A 23,066-nucleotide genomic window follows, 5' to 3' on the forward strand; every position below is an offset into this window, starting at 1 on the left:
GAATTCATAAAGTGACAATGGTCATATTAGCAAAATCAATCTAAGAGTCATTGCAATTCCCAACAAAATTCCAGTGACATTTTTCACAGAGCTAGGGAAAAGCATCCTCAAATTCACGTGGAATCACAAAGGAGCATGCGTAGAGAGCAGTCCTAAGCAGACAGAATGGTGCTGGAGGCACTGCGGTACCCGGCCTCAGAGTACGCCAAGAGCCATAGTGGTGAACGCCTGCTGGCACTGGCACAGAGACAGACATGTAGGCTTGGATCGGAAATAAACCGCGGCTTCATCTCTAACAGAAGCATCGATATCCGGGGGTGGGGTGGGGGTGGATCCAGTCAACAGACCGTGTTGGCAAAGCTGCATGTCCATCTGCAGAAGAATGAAGTTAGAGCCACATCTCCCACCCTGCACAACAACCCACCCAAAGTGGATTAAAGGCCTTCGATAAAAGCTGCAGTTTGAGGCTGGAGATGGCTCAGCAGCTAAGAGCACTTGCTGCTCTTCCAGAGGACCTGAGTTCAGATCCCAGTACCTATATCCAGGGGCTCACAACCACCTGTCACTCCAGCTCCAGGGATTCTAATGTCCTCTTCTGGCTGCCATGGGCATCTGCTTACCTGTACACATACTCAGACATACACACATACACTCACACACACACACACACACACACACACACACACACACACACACAGAGTTTAAAATTAACCATGAGAATAAAGGAGGCATATTCATGGCACTCCTGTGTGTAGCTAGAGTTTTCCTTCCTTGCCCACGGTCAGGACAAATATTTGTCACCCCCCAGTCCCACAGCCGCTCAGACCCAACCAAATAAACACAGAGACATATATTGCTTACAAACTGTATGGCCGTGGCAGGCTTCTTGCTAACTGTTCTTATATCTTAAATTAACCCATTTCTATAAATCTATACCTTGCCATGTGGCTCGTGGCTTACCAGCATCTTCACATGCTTCTTGTCATGGCAGCAGCTGGCAGTGTCTCCTTCTGCCTTCCTGTTCTTTTATTTCTCCTCTCTTTTAGTCCCGCCTATACTTCCTGCCTAGCCACTGCTCAATCAGTGTTTTATTTACTAACCAATCAGAGTAACACATTTGCCATACAGAACATCCCACAGTACCTGTGTGTTTCCTGCTATGCACTCAGATGGATTCCCATGGAAGCACAGAGTCTTCAAACACAGACATGAGGCACAGTGTCAGAACCCCTTTAGTACTGTCACTGATGTCAGCAAAGATGTGATTTGTTTTTATTTATTTATTTTTGTGAAACAAGAGTAGCAGCAAGTGCTCTCTGGGAAATCTTTCCAATGTAGGATATGGTTGCAAACAGCTTAGCTCCCTTTACTGACAAACTATCTTGTGTCCCAACTTTGAAATGCTAATTTTGGTAGAAGCACTAAGTCAAAAGCCACTAAAACAGTCAATCTAACAATATATATGTTTGGAAAATGTCATATTCTAAGATTTTACTTTAAGAGAGGCTGGAGAGATGGCTCAGTGGTTAAGAGCACTGGCTGCTCTTCCAGAGGACCTGGGTTCATTCAGTTCCCAGCACCCACATGGCACCCTCACACAGAAACACATGTAGGCAAAACACCAATGTATATATAATAAAAATAAATAAATTATTTTTAGAAGATTTTATTTCAATGCTCTCAAGCCAGTGTTAACTTTCCTGAAAACCTCCCATATGCAAAGCACTATGCAGAGTAGCCAAGGACCTCCAGTCACTACCCCAGTGGGCTAGTTCACTTTCATGATTGGGTCAATAGTCAAGATGAAGTGCTGACCTCACTAGAAGTTCTTTTGGGGCCAGGAGAGGAGAGACTAGGTCAGGGGAGGGGAGGAGAGGAGAGCGGTACGTCGGGCATCCTCTTTAACGTGGGCTGCCAGGTTACATGACTATCCACATGTGGCTTGTCAGCAATGCCAGTTTATTGCCTGCAGTCTGAGCTAGGAAGCCCACGACAAGTCCAAGTCCCCAGCAGATCTGGGACATCAGAAAAACACATCCTGCTTCACAGGTGACATTCTTTCTCTGTGGTCTTTCTTCATGGTGAAGGGCAGTCAAGTCCCAGCCTGCTTCCTATTGAGGACTATGGGGGTCCTGCCCCTCAATAGTCCTCTCCCAGGGTCCGGGAAGAATCTACAACCAGCTGTTAATCTAATCTTTGATGATATGAAATGAATCTACGTACACAAAACTTTTTAGTCCATACACTTTATTCTTCTGAGTCAGTTCTCTCTCTACACAGCTTCTGTTCTGCTCTCATGCCTAGTTTCTTTTCTTGCCTCATTTCTCTCTACATTTATGTGCTGACCCCTCTAAGTTCTCTCTTAATTCTCTCATCTTAGTTCTGCCCCATCTAGGTTCTCATCCATCTAGTTCCTTCCCATCTCAGCTCCTCTCTCAGCTTGTTCTTCCTCAGCTTGTTCTTCCCCATCTGTCTCTTCCTCATCTTCCATCTCATTCCTCTAGTCCTCTCTTCTAGCCCTTCAATCTAGTTCTTCCTTATCTCAGTACATTCCTCTCCAGTTCTTACCCATTTAGTTCTTCCATTCTCTTTTCTCCATCTCTTCTCTCTCTGAGAATAAAACTGCCTTTTATCCCTTTGATCCTTATCTCTCCAAGCTATATCTGCTCCTGCCATTTCTGGCAAGTGTGCTCAGTCGCTAGGCAACTTGGCTGGGCAACTTCCATCACAGCTCGATGTACCTGTAAGTTGGAACCCTTTAGCTCTGAGTTAATTGTTAAGGGTGGATCTAAAACTAGAGATAAGACTTTGGAAAAGAGAAGGTTAAACTTAATTAGCACATCTGCCAGGCCTTCTCAAACAGACAGTCTGGATGCTTGAGTCTGTTCTTAGAGAGTGCAGAGGTATCTCTGATAAGATACTTTTGTCCCTCCGGGGATGGTCCTAACCAGATGCTGCTAATGACAATAGTTATAGAAAGGCCTAAATTAGGGATCCTGGCTGCGTTACTGCTCAGAAGTTTATCTAAATATTCCTTTAGTAGAGGGGAAATTGTGCCCAAAGAATGATGGAAAAGCTGCAATAGCACATGAAAAATTCATAATAGGAAACAGCTGATAATCAAAAGCCAATGTCACCAAGACTCCTTGAGCTTCAGCTTGACCTCTGGAAGGCCCTTGGCTTCTTCCAGGTATTAGCTTGTCATAATCAGCTGAAATCCTACTCCATATACTTTTGCAGCTTGCAGCAGCTTCCCCGGAATACTTACCCACTCCGAAACACAGACACCCTCCTGACCTATCACCTCCCCAGAGCGCCACCTCATCCCTTTTCCTTGGGACTCTCGGGGTGTGAGAACAGAGTTCAGAGTACAGTAATGTCTGTTCTGTTCATTAATCCCTCCAAGGTTTCCTCCCAACACAAAATGTCATTTCTCCCTCAGTAGCTCCTGGTCTGCTTGTTGCAACAATTTTTGCTAGTTGCAATAATTTTTGCTAGTTGCAATAATTTTTCAACTGCTTAAAAATTGTTTGCAATTTATAATGCCTCCTTGCTAGTTGCAATAATTTTTCAACTATTTATTAAAGTGATGTGTCTTGGTCTGAAGTTGAGACCATATCCGACTGATGATAATGAAGTATTTGTGAACGGCTAGTGAAGCAGGAGGAAGGCTGTGACCCTTGACCCTAAACCCTGCCCTGAGCCTGTGTGACCCCCACCCACTCACCTAAATAATGGGGAATGCCGTTCTTCCCTCACTTGAGGAGTCTCTGTGAAGGAATAGTGTAGAACAGGAGCATGGGTGCCCTGTGTGCTGTTGGCTTGTAACGTGCTATTATTTACCTACAGGGAGCTAAGAACTCAGCCTGAGTTGGCTTGTTACCTTCTCAATGCTTCCTCTGATGAGCTCTCAAGATTAATAAGATGGAGGCTGATTGTATTTTGTCACTATGCTGCTCCATGAGGAATAACGGGGTGTTTCACACACACACACACACATACACACACACACACACACACACACACACACACACACACACACACACACACACGGTTATGCTCTTATTGTCGCAGTGACCTTGCCTCCTCTCACCTGCTGATAAGATGCCCTCAGCATCAACTGTCCATCACCGATGGCTCCTAGTCGCAACTGTCAGTCAAGAGTGCTGACAGGGACAGTGCAGTGAGCTGGGATACTAATCCCTTTTCAAGATCTTGATTTCAGTTCTTTTGGGTGGATGCTGAGAAATGGGATTGCCATGATCAGGAACGTGAAGGACAAGTGTTAGTGGTGGTGTGGGGAAAGCAGAACCTGTCGGACTGCTGGAGGGGGTGCAGATGGTCCAGATCTGTAGGGGGCAGCATGGCTGTCGCCTCCTCAAAAATTCAAAGCCGCACTGCACGTTCCGCATGATGCAGAGGTTTGTCTCTTAGCATGTGTCTCAAGTCCCCGGGAGAATGTACATTGCTAGAGACACCGGGTTATACTTCCAGCCCACGGAGAAGTCTCCTTGTTGGGCTCTTGTGACGGTAGTCCACACATCAGTTTTCAGAAAACAGCTAAGTGGAGATTTTATTCAGCTGACCTATTGACCCAGCAGGAGTTTGTCAGCTTCTGGGGTTGACTTGGAAATTGTGTCCCATGGAGGGCACAGTGTTCTTTCTCACTCTGTGAGCTCACAGCAGAGGTGTAACTTCATAGCCACTCTGGATCTCCTTCCCTACAATTCTTTATCCCCAAATTCTGCCATTGTGTGGTTGTCCTGTTGCTGACCCAAATGTGAAATTCAGCCCCTTCCTTGACTTTTTAAAGTGATTTTTAAGAATTCCAAACAAAAACAAAAACAAAAATAAATAAAAACAAACAACACATCTCACCTCATTAAAACCAAAGGAGAGTTCACTGAGTGTTTGCAAAGTGGAAGTAGCTTTGGTCAACCTGAATCATGTAGTAGACATCCGTCCCTTGGCTCAGTGATCTTGTGAGACGCCTACATTGTTTGCCCCCTCCCTCTCCCCTCTCCCCCCTCCCCCCCTCCCTCAGCCCACATTCCTGTGCAGAGTACTGCTCTGCTGTGCTCTCTGGGATATTCTGCCCATCTCTTCTTTGCTAAGCAAAGCAGATGTGGTAGCAGATGTGGAGACACTCAGAACCTCACAGACATGTTAAACACAGTTGTCAGGGCCGGCTCTCTGCCTCCATACTACCTTGCCGTCAGCTGAGCACTTTTTTTTTGTCCCAGAAGTGACTGATCGCTGTGCCCTGTGCTGTTTCTGGTGGCCACTGCTGCAGGGAACTGTGAAAGAGAAAGCACTGTGTTCAGGACCGAGCGTGGGGCTTGCAGTTACAGAAGTAGGAGATGTTTTGTGAATGATTCCTGGGCGCTTCTTGAACGCGTACCCTGAATAAACTCCTGTAGGAAGTTTGCGGGAAGCGTGGAGAGGCACGGGAGGAAATGTCTTTAACGTGGTCCCATGGACACAGCAGGGAAGGAGACGACAGTGTTTACAAAGTCAAACTTTCCTCCCTCAGGCCGAATGGAGGGAAGAGGTGAAAAAGCACTTTGAGAAGATCAAGAGTGAAGGGGCCTGTATCCACCGGCTGGACGAAGAACTGATCCGCCGGCGCAGGGAAGAACTCAGGTCAGCCCACCCCACCCCTCTTCTCACCCGGTGAATCCCACCTCTGTCTCCCCAAGTCTTTTTCCTCGCTTTCCAGCCTTCCATCACTACTGACTCTTAGCCCTCCCGGGGAACCTGAAAAGACTGGTCTCAAAGAAGCAGGAACAGCGTTGCACTTACTACAGGCGGGGAGGATGTGCAGAGGGCGGAATGGGGAAGCTGGCTAATGGATGCTGTTATAATTAGAAAGAAGTTCTCCAATTCTGTGCACACTGGGGTGGTGGCAGGTAACAACAGTGTACTGGATTGCTCGATCGCTTGCTTGAGTCAAGGCCTCACTCTGTGGTCCTTGCTGAATTGGATCTTAGTTTGTAGATTAAGCTGGCCTAGAAATCACAGAGACCTGCCTTCCTCTGCCTCCTGAGTTCCGGGATTGTAGGCTTGCACTGTACCACCACACCTAACTTTGGGATTTTTTTTTTTTTTTAAATTAAAGAAGCTAGAAGAAAGGATTTGTAATGTTTCCAACATAAAGAAATGATCATTGTTGGAGGAGACTGTCATAATTACACTGATTTTTTTTCATTAATTTCTCATTTTAAATTGTATGTGTGAGCTGGGCGGTGGTGGTGCTCGTCTTTAATCCCAGCACTCAGGAGGCAGAGGCAGGTGGATCTCTGTGAGTTCGAGGTCAGCCTGGCCTACAGAGTGAGTTCCAGGAAAGGCTCCAAAGCTACACAGAGCAACCCTGTCTCAAAAAACCATAAATAAATAAATAAATTATATGTGTGTGTCTGTGTGTGGTATGAACACATGAGTGCAGGGGGTCAGGTCCCCTGGAACTGGATTTGTAAGTGGTTGTTGAGCCACCTGATATGGGTGCTAGGAATTGAACTTTGGTCCTCTCGAAGAGCAGTACATGCACTTAACAGCTGAACCATCTCTCCTGCCCTGGTTACCCTGATTTGAACACTATACAGCAAATACATGTATCAAAATATCACTTGGTACCCTGTAAATATGTACAGCTTTTGTATCAGTTAAAAATAACTAACATAAAGTGCTTGGACCAGCAGGCACGCTGGGGGAGGACCTGAGAACAGGGTGGCTGTGGCAACAGCCCTTCCCAGTCTCCAGGATCTGAGCCATTATGGTTCTGTTTCCAAATAAACTAGACTCCGATGACCGGGGAAAAAAAATTAACATTTGAGTAATAAAAAGAGACCATGTGGCTAGAGAGATGGTTCTGTGGGTAAAGGTCTTGCACAGGAGTGTGAGGACCTGAGTTCGAATTCCCAGATCCACATAAATCGGGGCATGGCAGCTATGATCTGAGAGCTCCTGGGGCAGGATGGGAGGCAATGCCAGGAGACTCCCCAGAAGCTTGTGGGCCGGCCAGCCTGGTCCGTGCAGTGCAGAGGTAAACTGAGGGCCTCCAGCACAGTTAGGTGAGGAACACACTTCACACGCACACACACCGTGGCGTGTGCCCACCATGCACACACAGCTCCCTTCGCTTGCCTTCTTACCCTCTCCTCTCAATTCTGCGTCCCTCCTTCAATGTCCTCTGAACACAGATTCCTTTTTTTTTTCCTATGTGCATTGGTATTTTGCTCACATGTCTGTCTTTATGAAGGTGTCAGATCCCCTGGAACTGGAGTTACAGACAGTTGTGAACTGCTATGTGGGTGCTGGGAATTGAACCTAGGTCCTCTGGAAGAGCAGCCAGTGCTCTTAACCACTAAGCCATCTTGTCAGCCCTGAACACAGATTCTTAGAGCACTTCCACTGTTCTTGGTGCCATTGGAGGCCAGGAATTTATAAGCTCCAGTTCCCAGCCTCAAGACCTCCTAAGGCATAGTCAACATAACTATGGTATTAGGCAGTTAGGCCTCTGTGACAAAATGCCTTAGATTTAGCAATTTATAAACAGAAGAAATGTACTGCTCATGGTTCTGGGGGCAGAGCAGTTGAACACCAAAGCACCATCGAATTCAGTATCTAGTGAAGACCCATTCGCGCTATCATGGCACCCGCATGTGTCCTCACATGGAGGAGAAACAGAAGGCTCCCTCTAAGACCTCCCTGCCGCCACCTCCAATACTGTCCCCTTATGGGTGAAGGTTTATGTTTGAATCTGAGGGGAAAACACTGAGGCCACACCAACCCAGATAAGCATATGATCGTGGTGTTAACATTAAATTATGTCCGTTAATATGTGAATATGTTACATTGTATCAAGATTGTGCCAGTGTACAGAAATGAAGGCTATAAAGTGCACACAGACTGTACTCTTACTTTGTCGATGGCCCTCCTGGCTCTCTGTGTGGCTGGAGGGGCCCTCAGGATAAAACACAGACCTCAGACCTTCCATCCCCCGTTCCTTGTCTGAATCACTGGGTTAAGAAAATTTTAAAATAGAAACCCCCGGGGCTGTGCTTTGAAGTGAGCCACTGTGCATGTTTCATTAGAGCCGACCTTGGGTCTCCTCGGCCTGGCTCATTCTGTGTTTCCCTTCACAGACATGCCCTGGACATCCGGGAGCACTATGAGCGAAAGCTTGAGCGGGCCAACAATCTGTACATGGAGCTGAGCGCCATCATGCTGCAGCTAGAAATGCGAGAGAAGGAACTGCTGAAGTAGGTATTCCGGCCGGTGGCAGCCCTCGCTGCTCCGTGTCTGTCGGTCAGCTGCGCTTGCACGGTGCTGCTGCAGTGAGCATGCTCATGTTTTAGTTACTCGGTCAACATTCCTTAAGGACTTGCGGTCTGCAGGTCCCCGCCAGGGTGAGGCATGCATGTTAGCAGAGTGGCTGCAGGTCTGATTCGGGACCACGTAGTGGACTGGCATATGTACGTCTCTCTGCTGCGTGCGTGGTTCAGAGAGGGCCTCCATTTTCGGAAGAACTTCGTGTGGATAAGACAAGGCTTGTTGACCCATGGGAAGTACAGTTCTGCTGAAAACTGTGCCCGGGATCCCCGATGCTGCCAAACGACCGTGGGGTATGCACCCCAAAGAAGCAAAGCTTCTGCCCTTTGTTGGGTTGGAGAAGAAACAGATAATGCATGAGTTTGAGCAGAATAAGGTTGAGTTAACTTAAATTCAGTACCTTCAGGTTGTTTGCTTAAACTTGAATAGCAGCCTTGTTATACAAAGGGGAGTATGGCAGAACTTGTAGACAAACTCTGCTCTCTCTCTCTCTCTCTCTCTCTCTCTCTCTCTCTCTCTCTCTCTCTCCCTCCCTCCCTCCCTCTCCCCCTCCCTCTCTGTCTATCTAAAAGATAATTCACTGTATACATTTTATTTATAATTTTACACACTGTATTAATATGAAGGGACCTCTTTTCTACTTGAAGTATTTTTCAAGTTAGTTATTTGAGAATTTTGTACGATGAGCTAACAAAGTATTCAGCCCTCGCCCATCTGCTCCCAGATCCACCCCCCACTTCCCTACCCAACTGTAAATGGAAGTTTTCCCATCTCGCAGCTGCTCTATAGTTATAGTTTTCCTGGTTACAAAATTCAGAAAAGGAACTCACAAAAGAAGTGTAAAGTGTATAAGGTTGACAGACAAAAGCATAGTTTGGGGATGGTAATACAAGTTAGGATAGAAAGTGAGTTCGGTACCACACTTTGGACTCACCAAGATAGGATAGATAATGGAGTATTTTCCCTGAATTTGTCAAATGCTAATGGACTGGACATTGTCAATGTAATTATTGCCTATATACTTATATAGTTATTGTACTTATTATATATAGTTTTACTTTGTTAGTTAAAACCTTCACTTTTAGCTGGGTGGTGGTGGTGCACGCCTTTAATCCCAGCACTTGGGAGGCAGAGCCAGGTGGATCTCTGTGAGTTCAAAGCCAGCCTGGTCTACAGAGCGAGATCCAGGACAGGCACCAAAACAACACAGAGAAACCCTGTTTTGAAACAAACAAACAAACAAACAAACAAACAAACAAACAAACAAAAAACCTTTGGGCTGGAGGGTTGATGGCTCAGAGGTTAAAAGCACTGACCGCTCTTCCAGAAGTCCTGAGTTCAATTCTCAGCAACCACATAATGGCTCACAACCTTCTATAATGGGATCTGATGCCCTCTTCTGGCCTGCAGGCAGAACACTATATACATAATAAATAAATCTTAAAAAAAAAAAAAAAAACCTAACATTTTATTTAGACAAAAAGGGGGAAATGTTGTGTGATAGTTTGACTGTGTTCTGACAAATAAAGCTTGCTTGGAGTCAGAGGGCAGAGCTAGCCACTAGCAGAACAAAATTAACCATAGAGTTTTGGAGGATTGTAGACAGAGAGGAGATAGGAAGTGATAAGGTGGGGTGGAGAGAGGATCTCAGTCCTTTTGGATGGAGGAACGCAGAGGAACCACAGAACCAACTGTGGCTGCTCCCCTGCTTCTCTGATCTTTCAAGTCTTCACCCCAATATCTGACTCCTGATTTTTTATTAATAAGATTAATTAAATTAATGCTTCACTAAACCAGCTTTATGCCCCCTATGGCCACTCTTAAAGAAATCCAGTTCTCCCTCTTTGGGCAGCTATCAATTGCCAGCAGCTCCTTGGCTTCAGAATGGGACATCATGTCAAATTCCTCTCTCCTTGCTAGGATTTGATCTGGCTTGAGCTTGCACAGGGCATATGCACGCTGTCATAGCCAGTTTAAATTCATGTGTGCAACTGTCCTCTTGTGTCCAGAGAACACTGTTTTCTCGTATTTGTTCCCCACCTCTGTCTCCTACCGTCTCTTTACCCCTTATTCCTCCATGATCTCTGAGCCTTGAGACAGGGTATGATACTTATGTTCCATTTAGGAATGAACGAACATTCCACAACAGCTAGCTGCAGGTCTCTGTGTTAATCACCATCTACTTCAACTGGAAGCTTCTCAGAGGAGAGCTGAGAGGTGCATACATCTATAGGTATAAGGAGAAGTCATTAGGAGTCAGTTTAATACTCTGTCCATTTAGCAGAATAGTAGGAGGTTCTCCCCTAGGCCTATGGCCTGTGTAGCCAGAGCTGCTTGGCCTGACGATGATGCCAGCGTGGGCTTCAGATAATGGAGTGGGAGGGACTTCAGTCCGAGTGAGAAAGAGGTGGTTACTCCTGTGCTGTTTGTACCACCGTTGCACCAGCAGGCATGAGCAGGCATGCCTTGCCACACTGGTCATTATTGTAGGTCTCAGGGTTCACAGCAGGCAAGACTGCAACTACTTTCCTCTTCCACTAGCATACGTGGGACCTTCCAGCACTATGAGAGCTAGAGATGAAGCTTCCACATCAGTACCAGCTTCATACTTCTGTGCTCTATGATTCGAGTACAAGTTCTTCAGCAATAGGGTCTTACTGTCAGGTTCTGGAGGGTAAACCCAAAGCATTGGCAATAGGTTGTAATAGCCTATAATGTTTTGGATCTATGGAATCTCAATGGAGCCCAAACTACAAAAGAAGTAACCTATTCCTGGCACTAAGCTTTTTATTTGTTAGCCTGTGATGTCTAGTAAGAGCATTGTTGAATCTTTATACGTAATCTCTCTCTCTCTCTCTCTCTCTCTCTCTCTCTCTCTCTCTCTCTCTCTCTCTCTCTCACACACACACACACACACACACACACACACACACACACATGCATACACACACATACACACCAGAGAGAGAGAGAGAGAGAGAGAGAGAGAGAGAGAGAGCTTCTACAGTAGTGGGTTGGTTTCCATTTGTCTGTTTTGAAGAGTTTCTAGAGTTATGTATCCCTCCCCATATTCCCTCCTTTACCCTGCTCTCCCATTCCCCATGCCACTTTAACCCATCCTGTTATGCTCATCCTCTTAAGCTTTTATACCACTGCTTTTAATATCCTCTGCCTTAAAGCACCCCCTTACCCTCTTATTATTTCCCTGACCTCTGTGAATATTCTAAATGAAATGTACCTATCTGAAAATTCAGTGCTAGCATCCACAAATGAGACAAAGGTTAGTCACCTCACTCAGTATGATTATTTCCAGCTCCATCCATTTCCCGGCCAATTTCATATTGTTTTTCTTCATTTTAAGGTTTTTCCAGTTTTCTTTTCTTTTTTTTAAATTGTATGTATATTATGGTTATTTTGCCTGTGCCTATGTCTGTGCACCAAGTGCATAGAGTGCCCATAGAGGACAGAAGAAGGCATCAGATCCTGGAGTTACAGATGGTTGTGAGCCACCATGTGGTTGCTGGGAATCAAACCTAGGACCTCCAGAAGAGTAGCCAGTGCTCTTAACTACTCAGCCATCTCTCCAGCCCCATCTCATTTTTTCGTAATAGCTGAATAATATACCATTGTGTAAATGTAACCCCTTTTCATTACTCACTTATTCATGGATGTCTAGGCTGTTTCCATCTCCTGGAGATTGTGACTAGCGCAGCACTGAGCCTGGACGAGTGGGCATCTTTAGAGTAGGGTATGGAGCAAGAACAGTATGGCTGAGTCATGTGATAGATCTCTCTCGCTTTTTGAGGAAACTTCACACTGACTTCCGTAGTGGGTACACCAGTTTGCACTCCCAACAGCGGTGAATGAGTGTTCTCCTTCACCTACAGCGACGCCAGCATTTGTTATCATTTATTTGGGGGGGGGGGCGTTCTTTTGTTGTTGTTTTGGTTTGGTTTCTCTTTTCTTTTTTAGTTGTATATGTTCTAATTAGGGTAAGATGAAATTTCAAAGAGGTTTTTATTTGCATTTCCCTGATGTCTAAGGATGTTGAACATTTCTTAAAAATGTTTCTCATCCATTTGTGTTTCATCTTTTGGGAATTCTGCTTAGTTCTCTGCCACATTGGATCTGGAGTTATAGACAGTTGAACTACCTAACATGGGTGTTGGGAATTGAACTCAGGTCCTCTGGAAGAGCAGCCAGTGCACTTAACCACCAAGCCATATCCCCAGTGCCCACTTGTTCTGTAGAGGATGCTTAATATAGTGCTCTGGTTAGCAACCCCCTGATTAGATTCTGTTTTTCCTCTTCAGTAGGTAGGGGACTAGGAGGGCGTCTTCCGGTTCCACAGTTGTGGGGTTCCCCTTTTTCCTCACAGCCTGTTGGCCACCAGGCCATGAGGACAAGGGACAGAAGCGATTACAAAGAGCTCTGAACAGCCCGTGAGCACAGTGGAGATCTCTGTCCAGTATATAACTTCAGTGAGTCAGCTCAACTGTATTCCAGAGTGAGGGGAGAGATAAAGGATGGGGCAGTGGCTGGGGAATCGCCTAATTTGCATTAAACAGCACGCTCCTATCATAAAGCTCCTAGGACAAGTCTTAGTTATCATACGTGGAATCACAGTCCTATAGTAATGTTCCCAGCACTATGTCTAGTTACCATATGGGCAGCAGGGAGAAGCTTCTGCAGGGAACTGTATCCAGGGTCATACTAGAGGTAAGTTGGACATCTGGGCCTAGAGACAGTCTCCAAGTAAGGTCAGGTAGAGAACAGGGCGCCTTCCTGGGGTGAGGAGGTGGAAGTTGTCCATGTTGCCGAGCTCAGAGACAGCTAGCAGGCTATGGTAGACTAAAACCTCAGGCCATCAGGGTCTCCCATGGTACCATCTTAGATCATCTCTGTCCTGCCTTTCTGTCTACCAAAACCAAAGAGTGGTTTTTTTCTTCGTCCCACAGGAGAGAGCAAGCGGTGGAAAAAAAGTATCCTGGGACCTACAAGCGATACCCTGTCCGTCCAATAATCCACCCCAATGCCATGGAGAAACTCATGAAAAGGAAGGGTGTGCCCCACAAGGCTGGAGTTCAGACTAAACGGTGAGAAAACTGCATCCATCCAGCTGACGTTTCGCTGAATGGGGTCACCTGCAAAAGGGCAGTCCCAGATATTGTGGCCTTTCTGTAGCTCACCAGCAGCTCATGGCCTGTGGTAAAACCAAGTAGGGAGATGAGAGAGCATGGCACAGACCCCAGGAGTCTCGTTTTTACTGCCTGGGGCACTCTGTTTTAGCACCAAATACAGGACAGGGATGTATTACAACAGGGACAGTCGGACTGTTTGAAACTCCAGTTCTGCTTTATAAGTGTGTGCCTTGGGCCAGGTCACTCGGCCTTTTCAAATCCAGTATCCGCATGGGTAAATGGTATCATTCTGTTACATGGGATTTCTTTCTATTCTTATAGCCCTTAGAAACAACTGAGTTAATCGTAATTCTTTATTTTTGACACAGTGGTCTGTGCATATTTTATCAATGTGTTTACTTAGCTCTTCTTAATAACGTGAAACTCACCACCAAAAATAAAAACAGGGCATTGATAATTATGTACACCTAGCTGAGTGGTTCCCCATACTCTACCTCTGTGCGGAATTTTTATGGCTTTTGTTTTGGTTCTGTTCGTTTGTTTGCTAGGCAGTCACCCACACTGGCCTCATACTCATTAATGTCCTCCTGTCTCAATCTCTTAAGTAGCCAGAGTAACAAACATGTGTGATCACACCTCACTGTGAAGTCTGAATAGTGTGAAATCACCTTTAGGGCACTGGTGTGCAAAAGCAGGGTTTAGTTTTTAAGAGATCATTCTTTCCCTGTTTGTTTGTTTGTTTTTATGTTTTGGTTTTTCTAGACAGGGTTTTTCTGTGTAGCCCTGGATGTCCTCAAACTTTCTCTGTAGACCAGGCTGGCCTCGAACTCAGAGATCCACGTGCCTCTGCCTCCTGAGTGCTGGGATTAAAGGTGTGCATCACCATGCCTAGCTTCTTTCCCCATTTATAACACTGGCTTTACACTGGTTTAATCTCAGTGGAGTTACATCTCTGCGTAGAATGTATGTTTAGCTGTGTGGGGCCCCAAGTTCAATGCACCTTCCAAAACAGAATACTTTTTCACTCCTTTTTAGAATTAACAAATGCTGTGGAGCCTTATAATTCTGACATGCCAGAGAACTGGCTCTATCCCAGACAGGTTGCTATAAAGGAGAGAATGTCCTGGGCTTGTAAGACTCAAACCAAATGCAATAAGAAAATGGGAAGGAGAAACACAAGCCAAGAATGTTTCTCTAACTTTTAAATATTTATTAACTTAGAAAGTAGTAAGGGTTTTTTTTTTTTTTTTTTTTTTTTATGACGTTTTCATACATTCTTAGATTTGGTTGACTTTCCCTGCAATTCTCTTCTCTCTCCTCTTCCCTACCTTGAAGCATGATCCTAATTAGTCTTAACAATCAAGGAAAACCTGCAGTCAGATATTGGGATAAAAGCTGAAAGATCAGAGAAGCAGAGCAGCAGCCATCACAAACTTCTTACCTCTATGAAATCTCAGACCTAATAGGCGGATGATCCTGTCTCTAGGAATCCTCAGACTGAATGGACTGAGATCCTGTCTCTACCCACCTTATATTCCTATTTCCACCTGCCAAGTGCTGGGATCAAAGGCATGAGATCCCAAGTGCTGGGATTAAAGGTGTGTGTCACCACCACCCAGCCCTGTTTCTCTTTTAGACTGGTTCAATCTCTGTAGCCCAGGATGGCCTTGAACTCCTGATCTTCCTGCTTCTCCTCCCAAGTGCTAGGATTAAAGGTGTGTGCCACCACTGCCGAGCCTCTATGGTTAACTAGTGGCCAGCTCCACCCTCTGATGTCCAGGCAAGCTTTATTTGTCAGAACACAAACAAGGTATCACACAACATTCTGTCCCATCTCCATGCTCCCCATCCCTGCTTAAACCCTTCCACCCTTCGTAATCTCCCCTCCACACTCCTATCAGATGTGTTCTGTAAACCGCCCCCCCCCCTTTTCTCCCCAAAGCGTTTCCCCTGACTCTCAGGGGCCCCTTTCTAGTTTTCTGACCTCCACACATGCTCATTCATACAAATACATCTGTCTACGTTCGAAGCCGGGATCCATATATGACAGAGAACATGGGGAGTTTGTCTTTCTGAGCCTGGGTTACCTCACTAAATATAATATTTTTCAGATCCATCCATTTTCCTGAATTTTTCATAATTTCATTTTTCTTCACAGCTGAATAAAATTCCATTGTGCATATGTACCTCATTTCCATCCTCCTCCCTTCTGTTGATGTGTGTGTGGACTGCTTCCATTTCCCGCCTGCTGTGAGTCGAGCTGCAGTGAACACGTGTGTGCATGTGTCTCTGTGGTAGGTGTATCACAGGAGTGCTAACACCAGGGCGTGTGGTAATTCTAGTTCTAGCTTTTGGAGGAGCTCTTGCTTTCCACTGTGGCTACACCGTCTCCACTCCCACCAATCGTGAATGAGTCCCTTTCTCCACACCCTTGCCAGCATTTGTGGGCATTCGTTTTCTCGATCGTCACTAACTGAGGTGAGAGGAATTTCAGAGCAGTTTCAGTTGGCATTTCCCTGGTGGCTAAGGGTGTGAGCCGCTGTTTTTTCAGTGTGTGTGTGTGTGTGTGTGTGTGTACATAGGTGTGCCCATGTGTACAGGTGCACATGTATGTATGTGTGTATGGAGAGAGGTCATTCTTGACTGTTGCTCCTCAGATGACATCCACATCATTCTTTTGAGACAGGGTCTCACACTGGCCTGGAGTCTGCTAAGTAGGCTGGCTGGCCAGTGAGTCCCAGGTCTACCTGTCTCTGCCTTCCCCTCCCCCAACCCCTCCCCCCCAAAGCTGACCATGCAGCCACACCTGGCTTCTTTTTTAAACATGGGTGCTGGGGATCAGACTCAGCTCCTCTTTCTGTGGGAAGCGCCTTGCTGACTGAGCTGTCTCCCCAGCCCAGTCAGCTTTGTTTAGTCTTTATCGGCCATTTGTATTTCTTCTTCCGAAGATGTTAAGTTCAGTTCCTTAGCCTTTCTTTCTTTCTTTCTTTTTTTTTTTTTTTTTTTTTTTGGTCACTTATGTTCTTGTTTGTTTTGGGGGCTCTTTGTATATTCCCATATTGATCCTCTGTCAGGTCTTTAGCAGGCAAAGACTTTTACTTCTGTTCTGAAGGCTGCCCCTTCATTCAGTTAACTTGTTTCCTTTGTTGTGGGTTGTGGAGACACTTTTTAACTTCATGAGGTCCAGCTTGTCAGTTGTTTTCTTATTTCCTGAGTGCCAAGAGTGTTTCAGAAGGCTGTGTGGATAGTGAACATTCTAACATAGTAGTACAACTACTGAGATCCTAACTACTAAGGACCACATCACGAGCTAGTTCCAAGTCTCTATTAACTTATTGCCCTGACCATCAAGAGTTGAGAAACTGTTTCCAGTGGCAGCTGGCACTGTCCTTGTTGCCTGGCTGTACCTTCAGGGTGGAGGTTGTCGATCATTAGATACTTCAGTCATTTCCAAGGTAGAGATTCAGAGACCTTGGGAGAGATCAGAGAGAAGAGCCCAGGTAGCATCTGAAGTCTCCATCTTAGCTTACCATTTAGTCAAGAACTAGAAGGGAATTGGGTGCGGTTCTATTTGCTTTCCATTGCTATGATAAAACATTGACCAAAACCAACTTGGGGGGAAAAGGTTTTTTGTTTGTTTGGTTTTTGGCTTACCGGTTACAGCCAATGGTCCAGGGCAGCCAAGGCAGGACTCAAGCAGAGATCGTGGAGGAACACTGCTTACTGGCTTCCTTCCAGGCTTGCAATCAGAAACCTTTCTTATACAGCCCAGGCCATGTGTCTAGGAATGCCTAGCTGCGGTAGACGGGGCTCTAATCTATCAGCTAATAATTAAAAAAATACCTCATGGCTACAGCCACAGGCAAATCTGATAGAGGTAATTCTTCAGTAAAGGGTCCCTCTTGGGACGATATGTCAAATGATAACCAAGATCTGCCATCACAGTTTCGTGGTTGGCCCTCCTGGCCTGTCTGAAAGAGAAGCTTGAGCCAGGAAAGAGCTCTGCCCTGGAGTAAAAGTCTCCCAGGTCAAAGAATCAGCTCCTCTTTGTGATACTGAATGCAGCTATGAAGTGGCTGGTGTAACCGGGGGAGCCAGGCACTTTACCTAGTGTGAAGTGGGAGAGCAAGGTTGCTCCGTGGGCTTTGCCTGTCTCCTATCTTGGGACAGTTCTCAACTCTCCTTTGGATGCCACGGCAGCCTGTTACCTTGAAAGTGCATGCCTCTGGCCCAGCCCTGGAGGACTCCCTTGTCTCAGTAGAAGCCCTTGAACCTCTTCCATCCGGGTCCTCTCTACAGCTCAAGCTGACCAGCGGCGGTGCCTGTTTGCAGTGCTCTGGGGCTTGAACAGTGGTGTCCCCGATGCTACCACCGAGTGGGGAGGGACTAGGGCAGCATGCAGAAGGGGCTGCTGCCTGCCCTCTCCCAACCAAGGCCGCCACATCTGGGTGCCTCATAATTAGCCGAGAGGGTGTTTCTGCTGCTTAAAAAAGGAATGTGTGGACCTTCGAGCTCTAAAATATCCTGCTGGTTTGTGTCCTGTCTGATCCTGAAGACAGAGTGCTGCTGTGTGGCAAGAGAGAAGAGATCCTGAATCCATCCATCAGCGCAGAAACCTGGTTTACATGTGGGCTGAGATCTCCTTTCATGCTCTGGCCTCCTCCTGCATGTGACCTCTACAACTGGTCCTGTGGGCACTGGGACACTGAGTGAGGCCTCCTCCCGTTAGGATGGAAGTAGAACATTAGGTTGGGGGTGTACCCAGGTGAGGTTGGGGGTGTACCCAGGTGCTAGAGTGCTCTTACAGCACCCACCAAGCCCCCGTTTCAGTGCCCAGGGGGGCACAAGCAGGCACAGTGACATGCGCCTTCGGTTGCAGCACTGAGGAGGTAGAAGCAGGATGATTAGCTCAAGGTGATCCTCAACCAAGTTCAAGACCAGCCTGAGCTGGGGGACCCTGTCTCAAGGGAGGAAAAGTAGAATCCACTGTGGCTTCTCACCAGCCCTTTCTTGCTGCCTTTGTCTATCCCCCGGCTCTTTCTCCCTCTCAGACCCCTCCTTTCCTGCCTGCCTTTAGGATTTATTGATTACCTGCTATATACAGGATGGATCTTTCCAGTAGACCGTGTCTAGACCAAACTCCTTGAGCATTTTAGATCTTGCATATGAGCCTGAGGTTTGTTCTGTGGTACCATATACCTCTTTCCTTTGGGATAGACAACATGCCCAGATGTATTAGACAGATGTCTGATGTGAGCAACCTCCCACGCCCATACCTTGCTGTGAGGGTACCAGGCTGACAGCCAAGATCACAAGGAAGACATTAAGGACCTTGTAGAACAAAGCTAGTGACCCAGAATCCAGAGGAATAGAAGCTGCCAGTAAGACGGCCCAGCTGATAACACCATGCAAGCCTGATGACCTGAGTTCAGTCCCCAGATCCCACGGTAGAAGGAGAGAACTGACGCCCCAAAGTTATGCTCTGTCCTCCATACATGCACCATGGAGCACACGAACACACACACACACACACACACACACACATACACACACACACACCCTGTGTACCTCCCACAAGAATAATTAGATTTTAGAAAGAAATCACTGGGCGTGGACATGTAGATTGTTTCCCAGGTCTGCTGTTTTAAACAGTGCTGTCCTGTATCATTAAGCAGCTCTCTGTGTACACCTGCTGTCTCTATTGGATAAATCCCTGTGTCGGTGAATGCTGACCGAAAGGGTATGTGAAACCAGGTGGGTGGCTCACAGTACTGGGTCCAGTACTCAGGAGGCTGAAGCAGGAAGATTGCCATGAGTTTGGGACTAGCCTGGGCTACAGAGTAAGATCCTATCTCAAACAAACAGACACACAATAACAACAAAGTGTGTAGGCCTAGGCATATAGCTGAACAGTAAGGCACTTGCCTAACAGGCACAAGACACCGGATTTGATCCCCAGAGTCACAAATCTACAACCCAAGGGTGTAGTCTAAAACTTGGCGCATTTTACCCCAGTGCTAAACATGTTTTGATGTGTTTGAAACAAATCTGTTCTTCTTCCCAGGCCAGACCTATTACGATCTGAAGGTATCCCCAGTGCAGAGGTGGCTCCCACTGCATCCCCTCTGTCTGGAAGTCCCAAAATGTCCACGTCAAGCAGCAAGAGCCGATACCGAAGCAAACCTCGTCACCGCCGAGGGAATAGTCGAGGCAGCCATAGTGACTTTGCAGCAATCTTGAAAAGCCAGCCGACCCAGGAAAACTCACCCCACCCCACTTACCTGCATCACGCTCAGGCTCCCTGCCCTTCTCTCCAGCAGCAATACCAGCAACCCCCTTCTGCCCTGCCTCAGAGCCGCCATCCCCGACTCAATATGCATGGGCAGGACATTGCAACCTGTGCCAACAACCTGAGGTATTTTGGCCCCGCAGCAGCCCTGCGGAGTCCACTCAGCAACCATGCTCAAAGACAGATGCCTGGCTCCAGCCCGGACCTCATCTCCACAGCCATGGCGGCAGATTGCTGGAGGGGTTCTGAACTTGAGCAAGCTGGACCCTGGGGCTGCTGTCAGACCGAAGCCTATGATCCCTGTCTCCAGTGCAGGCCAGAGCATTCTGGATCTTTAGATGTTCCCACCACTGAGCCAGTGGGAAGCAGCCCAGACTGTTCCAGTTCACCAGCACACAATCCTCTTTCAGGAAATGCCCAAGACTCCGAGAGAATGGAGGCAAATGGATTCAATGGCTGTCAATCTGGTATTTCTCATCAGTTCACACCCCCAATGCTACCTCAAAAGACACGGCCCCTTCAGAAGGTAAGGTATGACGAGAGTAGCCCGTCACTGCCATCAAATGATGTCAGAGTCAATCATGTGGTGCACATTATAAAGCTGGACATTAAAAGGTGTGCCTTTGGGAAAGGGTGAGCCAACAGAGCACAGATGTTTCTTTTGTTCTAAAGACTGACTTCTCCCTCCGTGGTGTTCCAGTGGCGGGTCAGGGAGTTGATTTGAGGGATTACTGAACTGGGAGACCAGGATAACCATATATTAAAGACATATAGTCAAAATGTTTGCAAACTATTGTCCTAGATCTCCAAGCTTGAGGGGTGGCCCAAGGCAGTTTAGGAAGTGGAGATTCCTGGTGCACAGTGGCAGACATGGTCTTGGAGAAGACACACAGTGAACTGTCACCTGACATTCCTGCATCTGTTTGACGACATAGCTTTTTAAAGCTGGAGCTTCTTAATCTCCTGGGCACCAATGCTCTTTACAGTATAACGTTAGCAGCCGTCTTGACCCAGCTAGTCTTGAATCGTGAAACCTGTTCGTCTTCTCCACTGGCTGCCTTGCAGCCCCCTGTGGTGTTGGAGATCTAAGCCAGGGTCGTCCACTTAGTTTCCTCTGGGGATCCACCACTGTCCCTGCAGAGGGCCCAGCAGTGGACTCTGCCAGGCGGGTCGACTTGAAGACCACATGAGTTAGGAAGCAGAGAGCATCTAGGATGGCATCGGGAACGCAGCCTGCTTAATGTTAGCTTGCCTTGCTAAGGTCTCTAACAGAGGTGGTTGTGAGAAGTGTTTGGAACATGGTGCACATTTGATCCTAAATGTTGCTTCAGCTCATCATCATGGCTGAGGGGCAGGGGGTGTAAGATGAGCTTGTTTGGTCGACTAGATACTTCATGGGAAAGGAGCGACAGCCGGGGACTGTGTGCTGTCTCAGAGCTGTGTTCTGTCCTCCACGTGTGCCACTGCTGCTGGCTGAGCAGAGGTCCATGCGAGGTCACTGTGAGCTCATCCGTTCTGCACCCACCCCAACCCCTGGAGCTCTAGAAGGTACAGGATGGCTGGTTGGCTAGTTGGTCGGTTTGGTCAGTTTGGGGGACAGAGTCTTGCTGTGTAGCCCAAGCTGGTCTCAAACTCAGAATTCTCTTGTCTCAGCCTCCTGTATGCTAGGATTATAGACATACACCACCACAGCCAGCAGATGCCTTTGCCCACAGCCATCTCGCCAGCCTGGCTCACTGACTTTTACCCACACGGTTCTGTAGCCAGCTCAGTGACCAATTTTAAAGCATAAGAAACCCAGACCTTTTCTTAGTCACTCCATGTCACATGTGCCTTTGAGCCACCCTGCTGCCATTTAGATGCCATATATGGCTCTGCAGGCCCTAGAGCACAGAGCACGTTCAGCTCCGTTGGAACTGCACACCCCATAGCGGCTCGCCTCTCTTTCCCAAGATGTATTTCTGTGGGGGTTCCTAATGTAACTGCTCATCTTGGCAATCAGGATTACTAATTCCAGCCCTGTCTTTCCTATTGTTAAGAAAAATGCATGTCAAAATACAATGAATAAGATTGTGATATTTTAGAACTGGCTTTTGTAAATGTAAATTACTCTCAACCTTTGGATCCTTTCCACCGGCTCAGTGGTGGGTCCGTCTAAGCTCCTAGGAGACTGTAATCCAGGGACTGTGGTGCTGGGGTAAGGACAGTTGATCTTCCCTGTGGCTGGTTTTCTGCCCTTAGTGCCAGATGAGATCTTCCCTATGGGGAAGATTAGCAGCCAGCCATTCACTTAGGCAGCCAACTCACATCAGCCACAGAACCCAGCAACCATCTCAGTGGCCCCGGCCAGAGCAACCTTGTCCCCGCCAACGCGTGGACTCAGTGAAAATGCATGAAGAACCTTTTTATAACTGAAAAGTGGTGACTGCAGACACTTAGGAAGTGCTGTTCTGGAGTTGAGTATACACGACTTGTTTTTACATTTAACACTGTATGACATTTAACACTGACATTTAAACACCGTAATCTTCACAAGACTGTAGTATTAGTGGCAAAACGATTGATTTGGAAAGAGGAAAGCACTTGCTGGGCTTGCAGAACTAGAAAGCCCCTTCAAGGTGGAATTTCTATGAAAGGCCTACAACCACTGGCAGTTACAGGACAGTGTCCCAAATCCAAGACCTCGTCAGCTTCCTCTCCACTCTCCTCTGGACACTTGCATGGGGCCTCCACCTCCTGAAGGCAAAGGGAAACTTCTGTGTCTTCTAGCACCTGGTAAAGGGCCTGTTGTCATGGAAACGGGGAGCACTGCTGCTGAATGGAGGGTACATATGGATGTGTTGGTTTGGGCTGCTTGGCTTTGGTATTAGGAAGTTGTTTGTTTTGTTTGGGGGTTTGGTTGTTTGTTTGTTTTTGAGACAGTGTTTGACTAAATAGCTCAGGATGACTTGGGACTCTCTATGTACCTGGGCTGCCCTCGGTCCACCTGCCTCAGCCCCTGGAGTGACAGGGTTCCAGTTGTATGCTACCCTACTGGGATGTGGATGGAGATGTTTGAAGAAGCCTTCAGCAAGCTATCACTAAACCCCTTTAGAATGAAAATTAAATCTGTTCTCTCCTTGTCCTCAGAGTGGAGATGACTCCTCGGAAGAGGAAGGGGAAGTAGACAGTGAAGTGGAATTTCCTCGAAGACAGAGGTAAAGCCCCCCCCAAACCTGTGACGCTGTTCAGTGTCCTGGGGAAGCTCCTGAGGATGCCTCAGAGGCTCAGCTAGAGACCTGTCTGCAGCCACTTTACAGGGAAAT

The 23,066-nt window shown here is 46.9% G+C and overlaps 1 protein-coding gene across 3 annotated transcripts in view; it reads left to right on the forward strand.

Annotated features, from left to right (window-relative positions):
* Positions 1 to 23,066, forward strand: part of Map3k13 (mitogen-activated protein kinase kinase kinase 13) — a 183,750-nt gene that overhangs the window by 153,089 nt on the left and 7,595 nt on the right. For all 3 annotated transcript variants that reach the window (XM_028858767.2, XM_028858769.2, XM_037209835.1), the window contains 5 exons: positions 5,534 to 5,643; positions 8,145 to 8,261; positions 13,290 to 13,427; positions 19,537 to 20,287; positions 22,891 to 22,958. In XM_028858767.2, the coding sequence (XP_028714600.1) occupies positions 5,534 to 5,643; positions 8,145 to 8,261; positions 13,290 to 13,427; positions 19,537 to 20,287; positions 22,891 to 22,958 (1,184 nt within the window). The remainder of the gene's footprint in view (positions 1 to 5,533; positions 5,644 to 8,144; positions 8,262 to 13,289; positions 13,428 to 19,536; positions 20,288 to 22,890; positions 22,959 to 23,066) is intronic.

The sequence above is a fragment of the Peromyscus leucopus genome, chromosome 12, assembly GCF_004664715.2.
Source record: "Peromyscus leucopus breed LL Stock chromosome 12, UCI_PerLeu_2.1, whole genome shotgun sequence".
NCBI lineage: Eukaryota > Metazoa > Chordata > Mammalia > Rodentia > Cricetidae > Peromyscus > Peromyscus leucopus.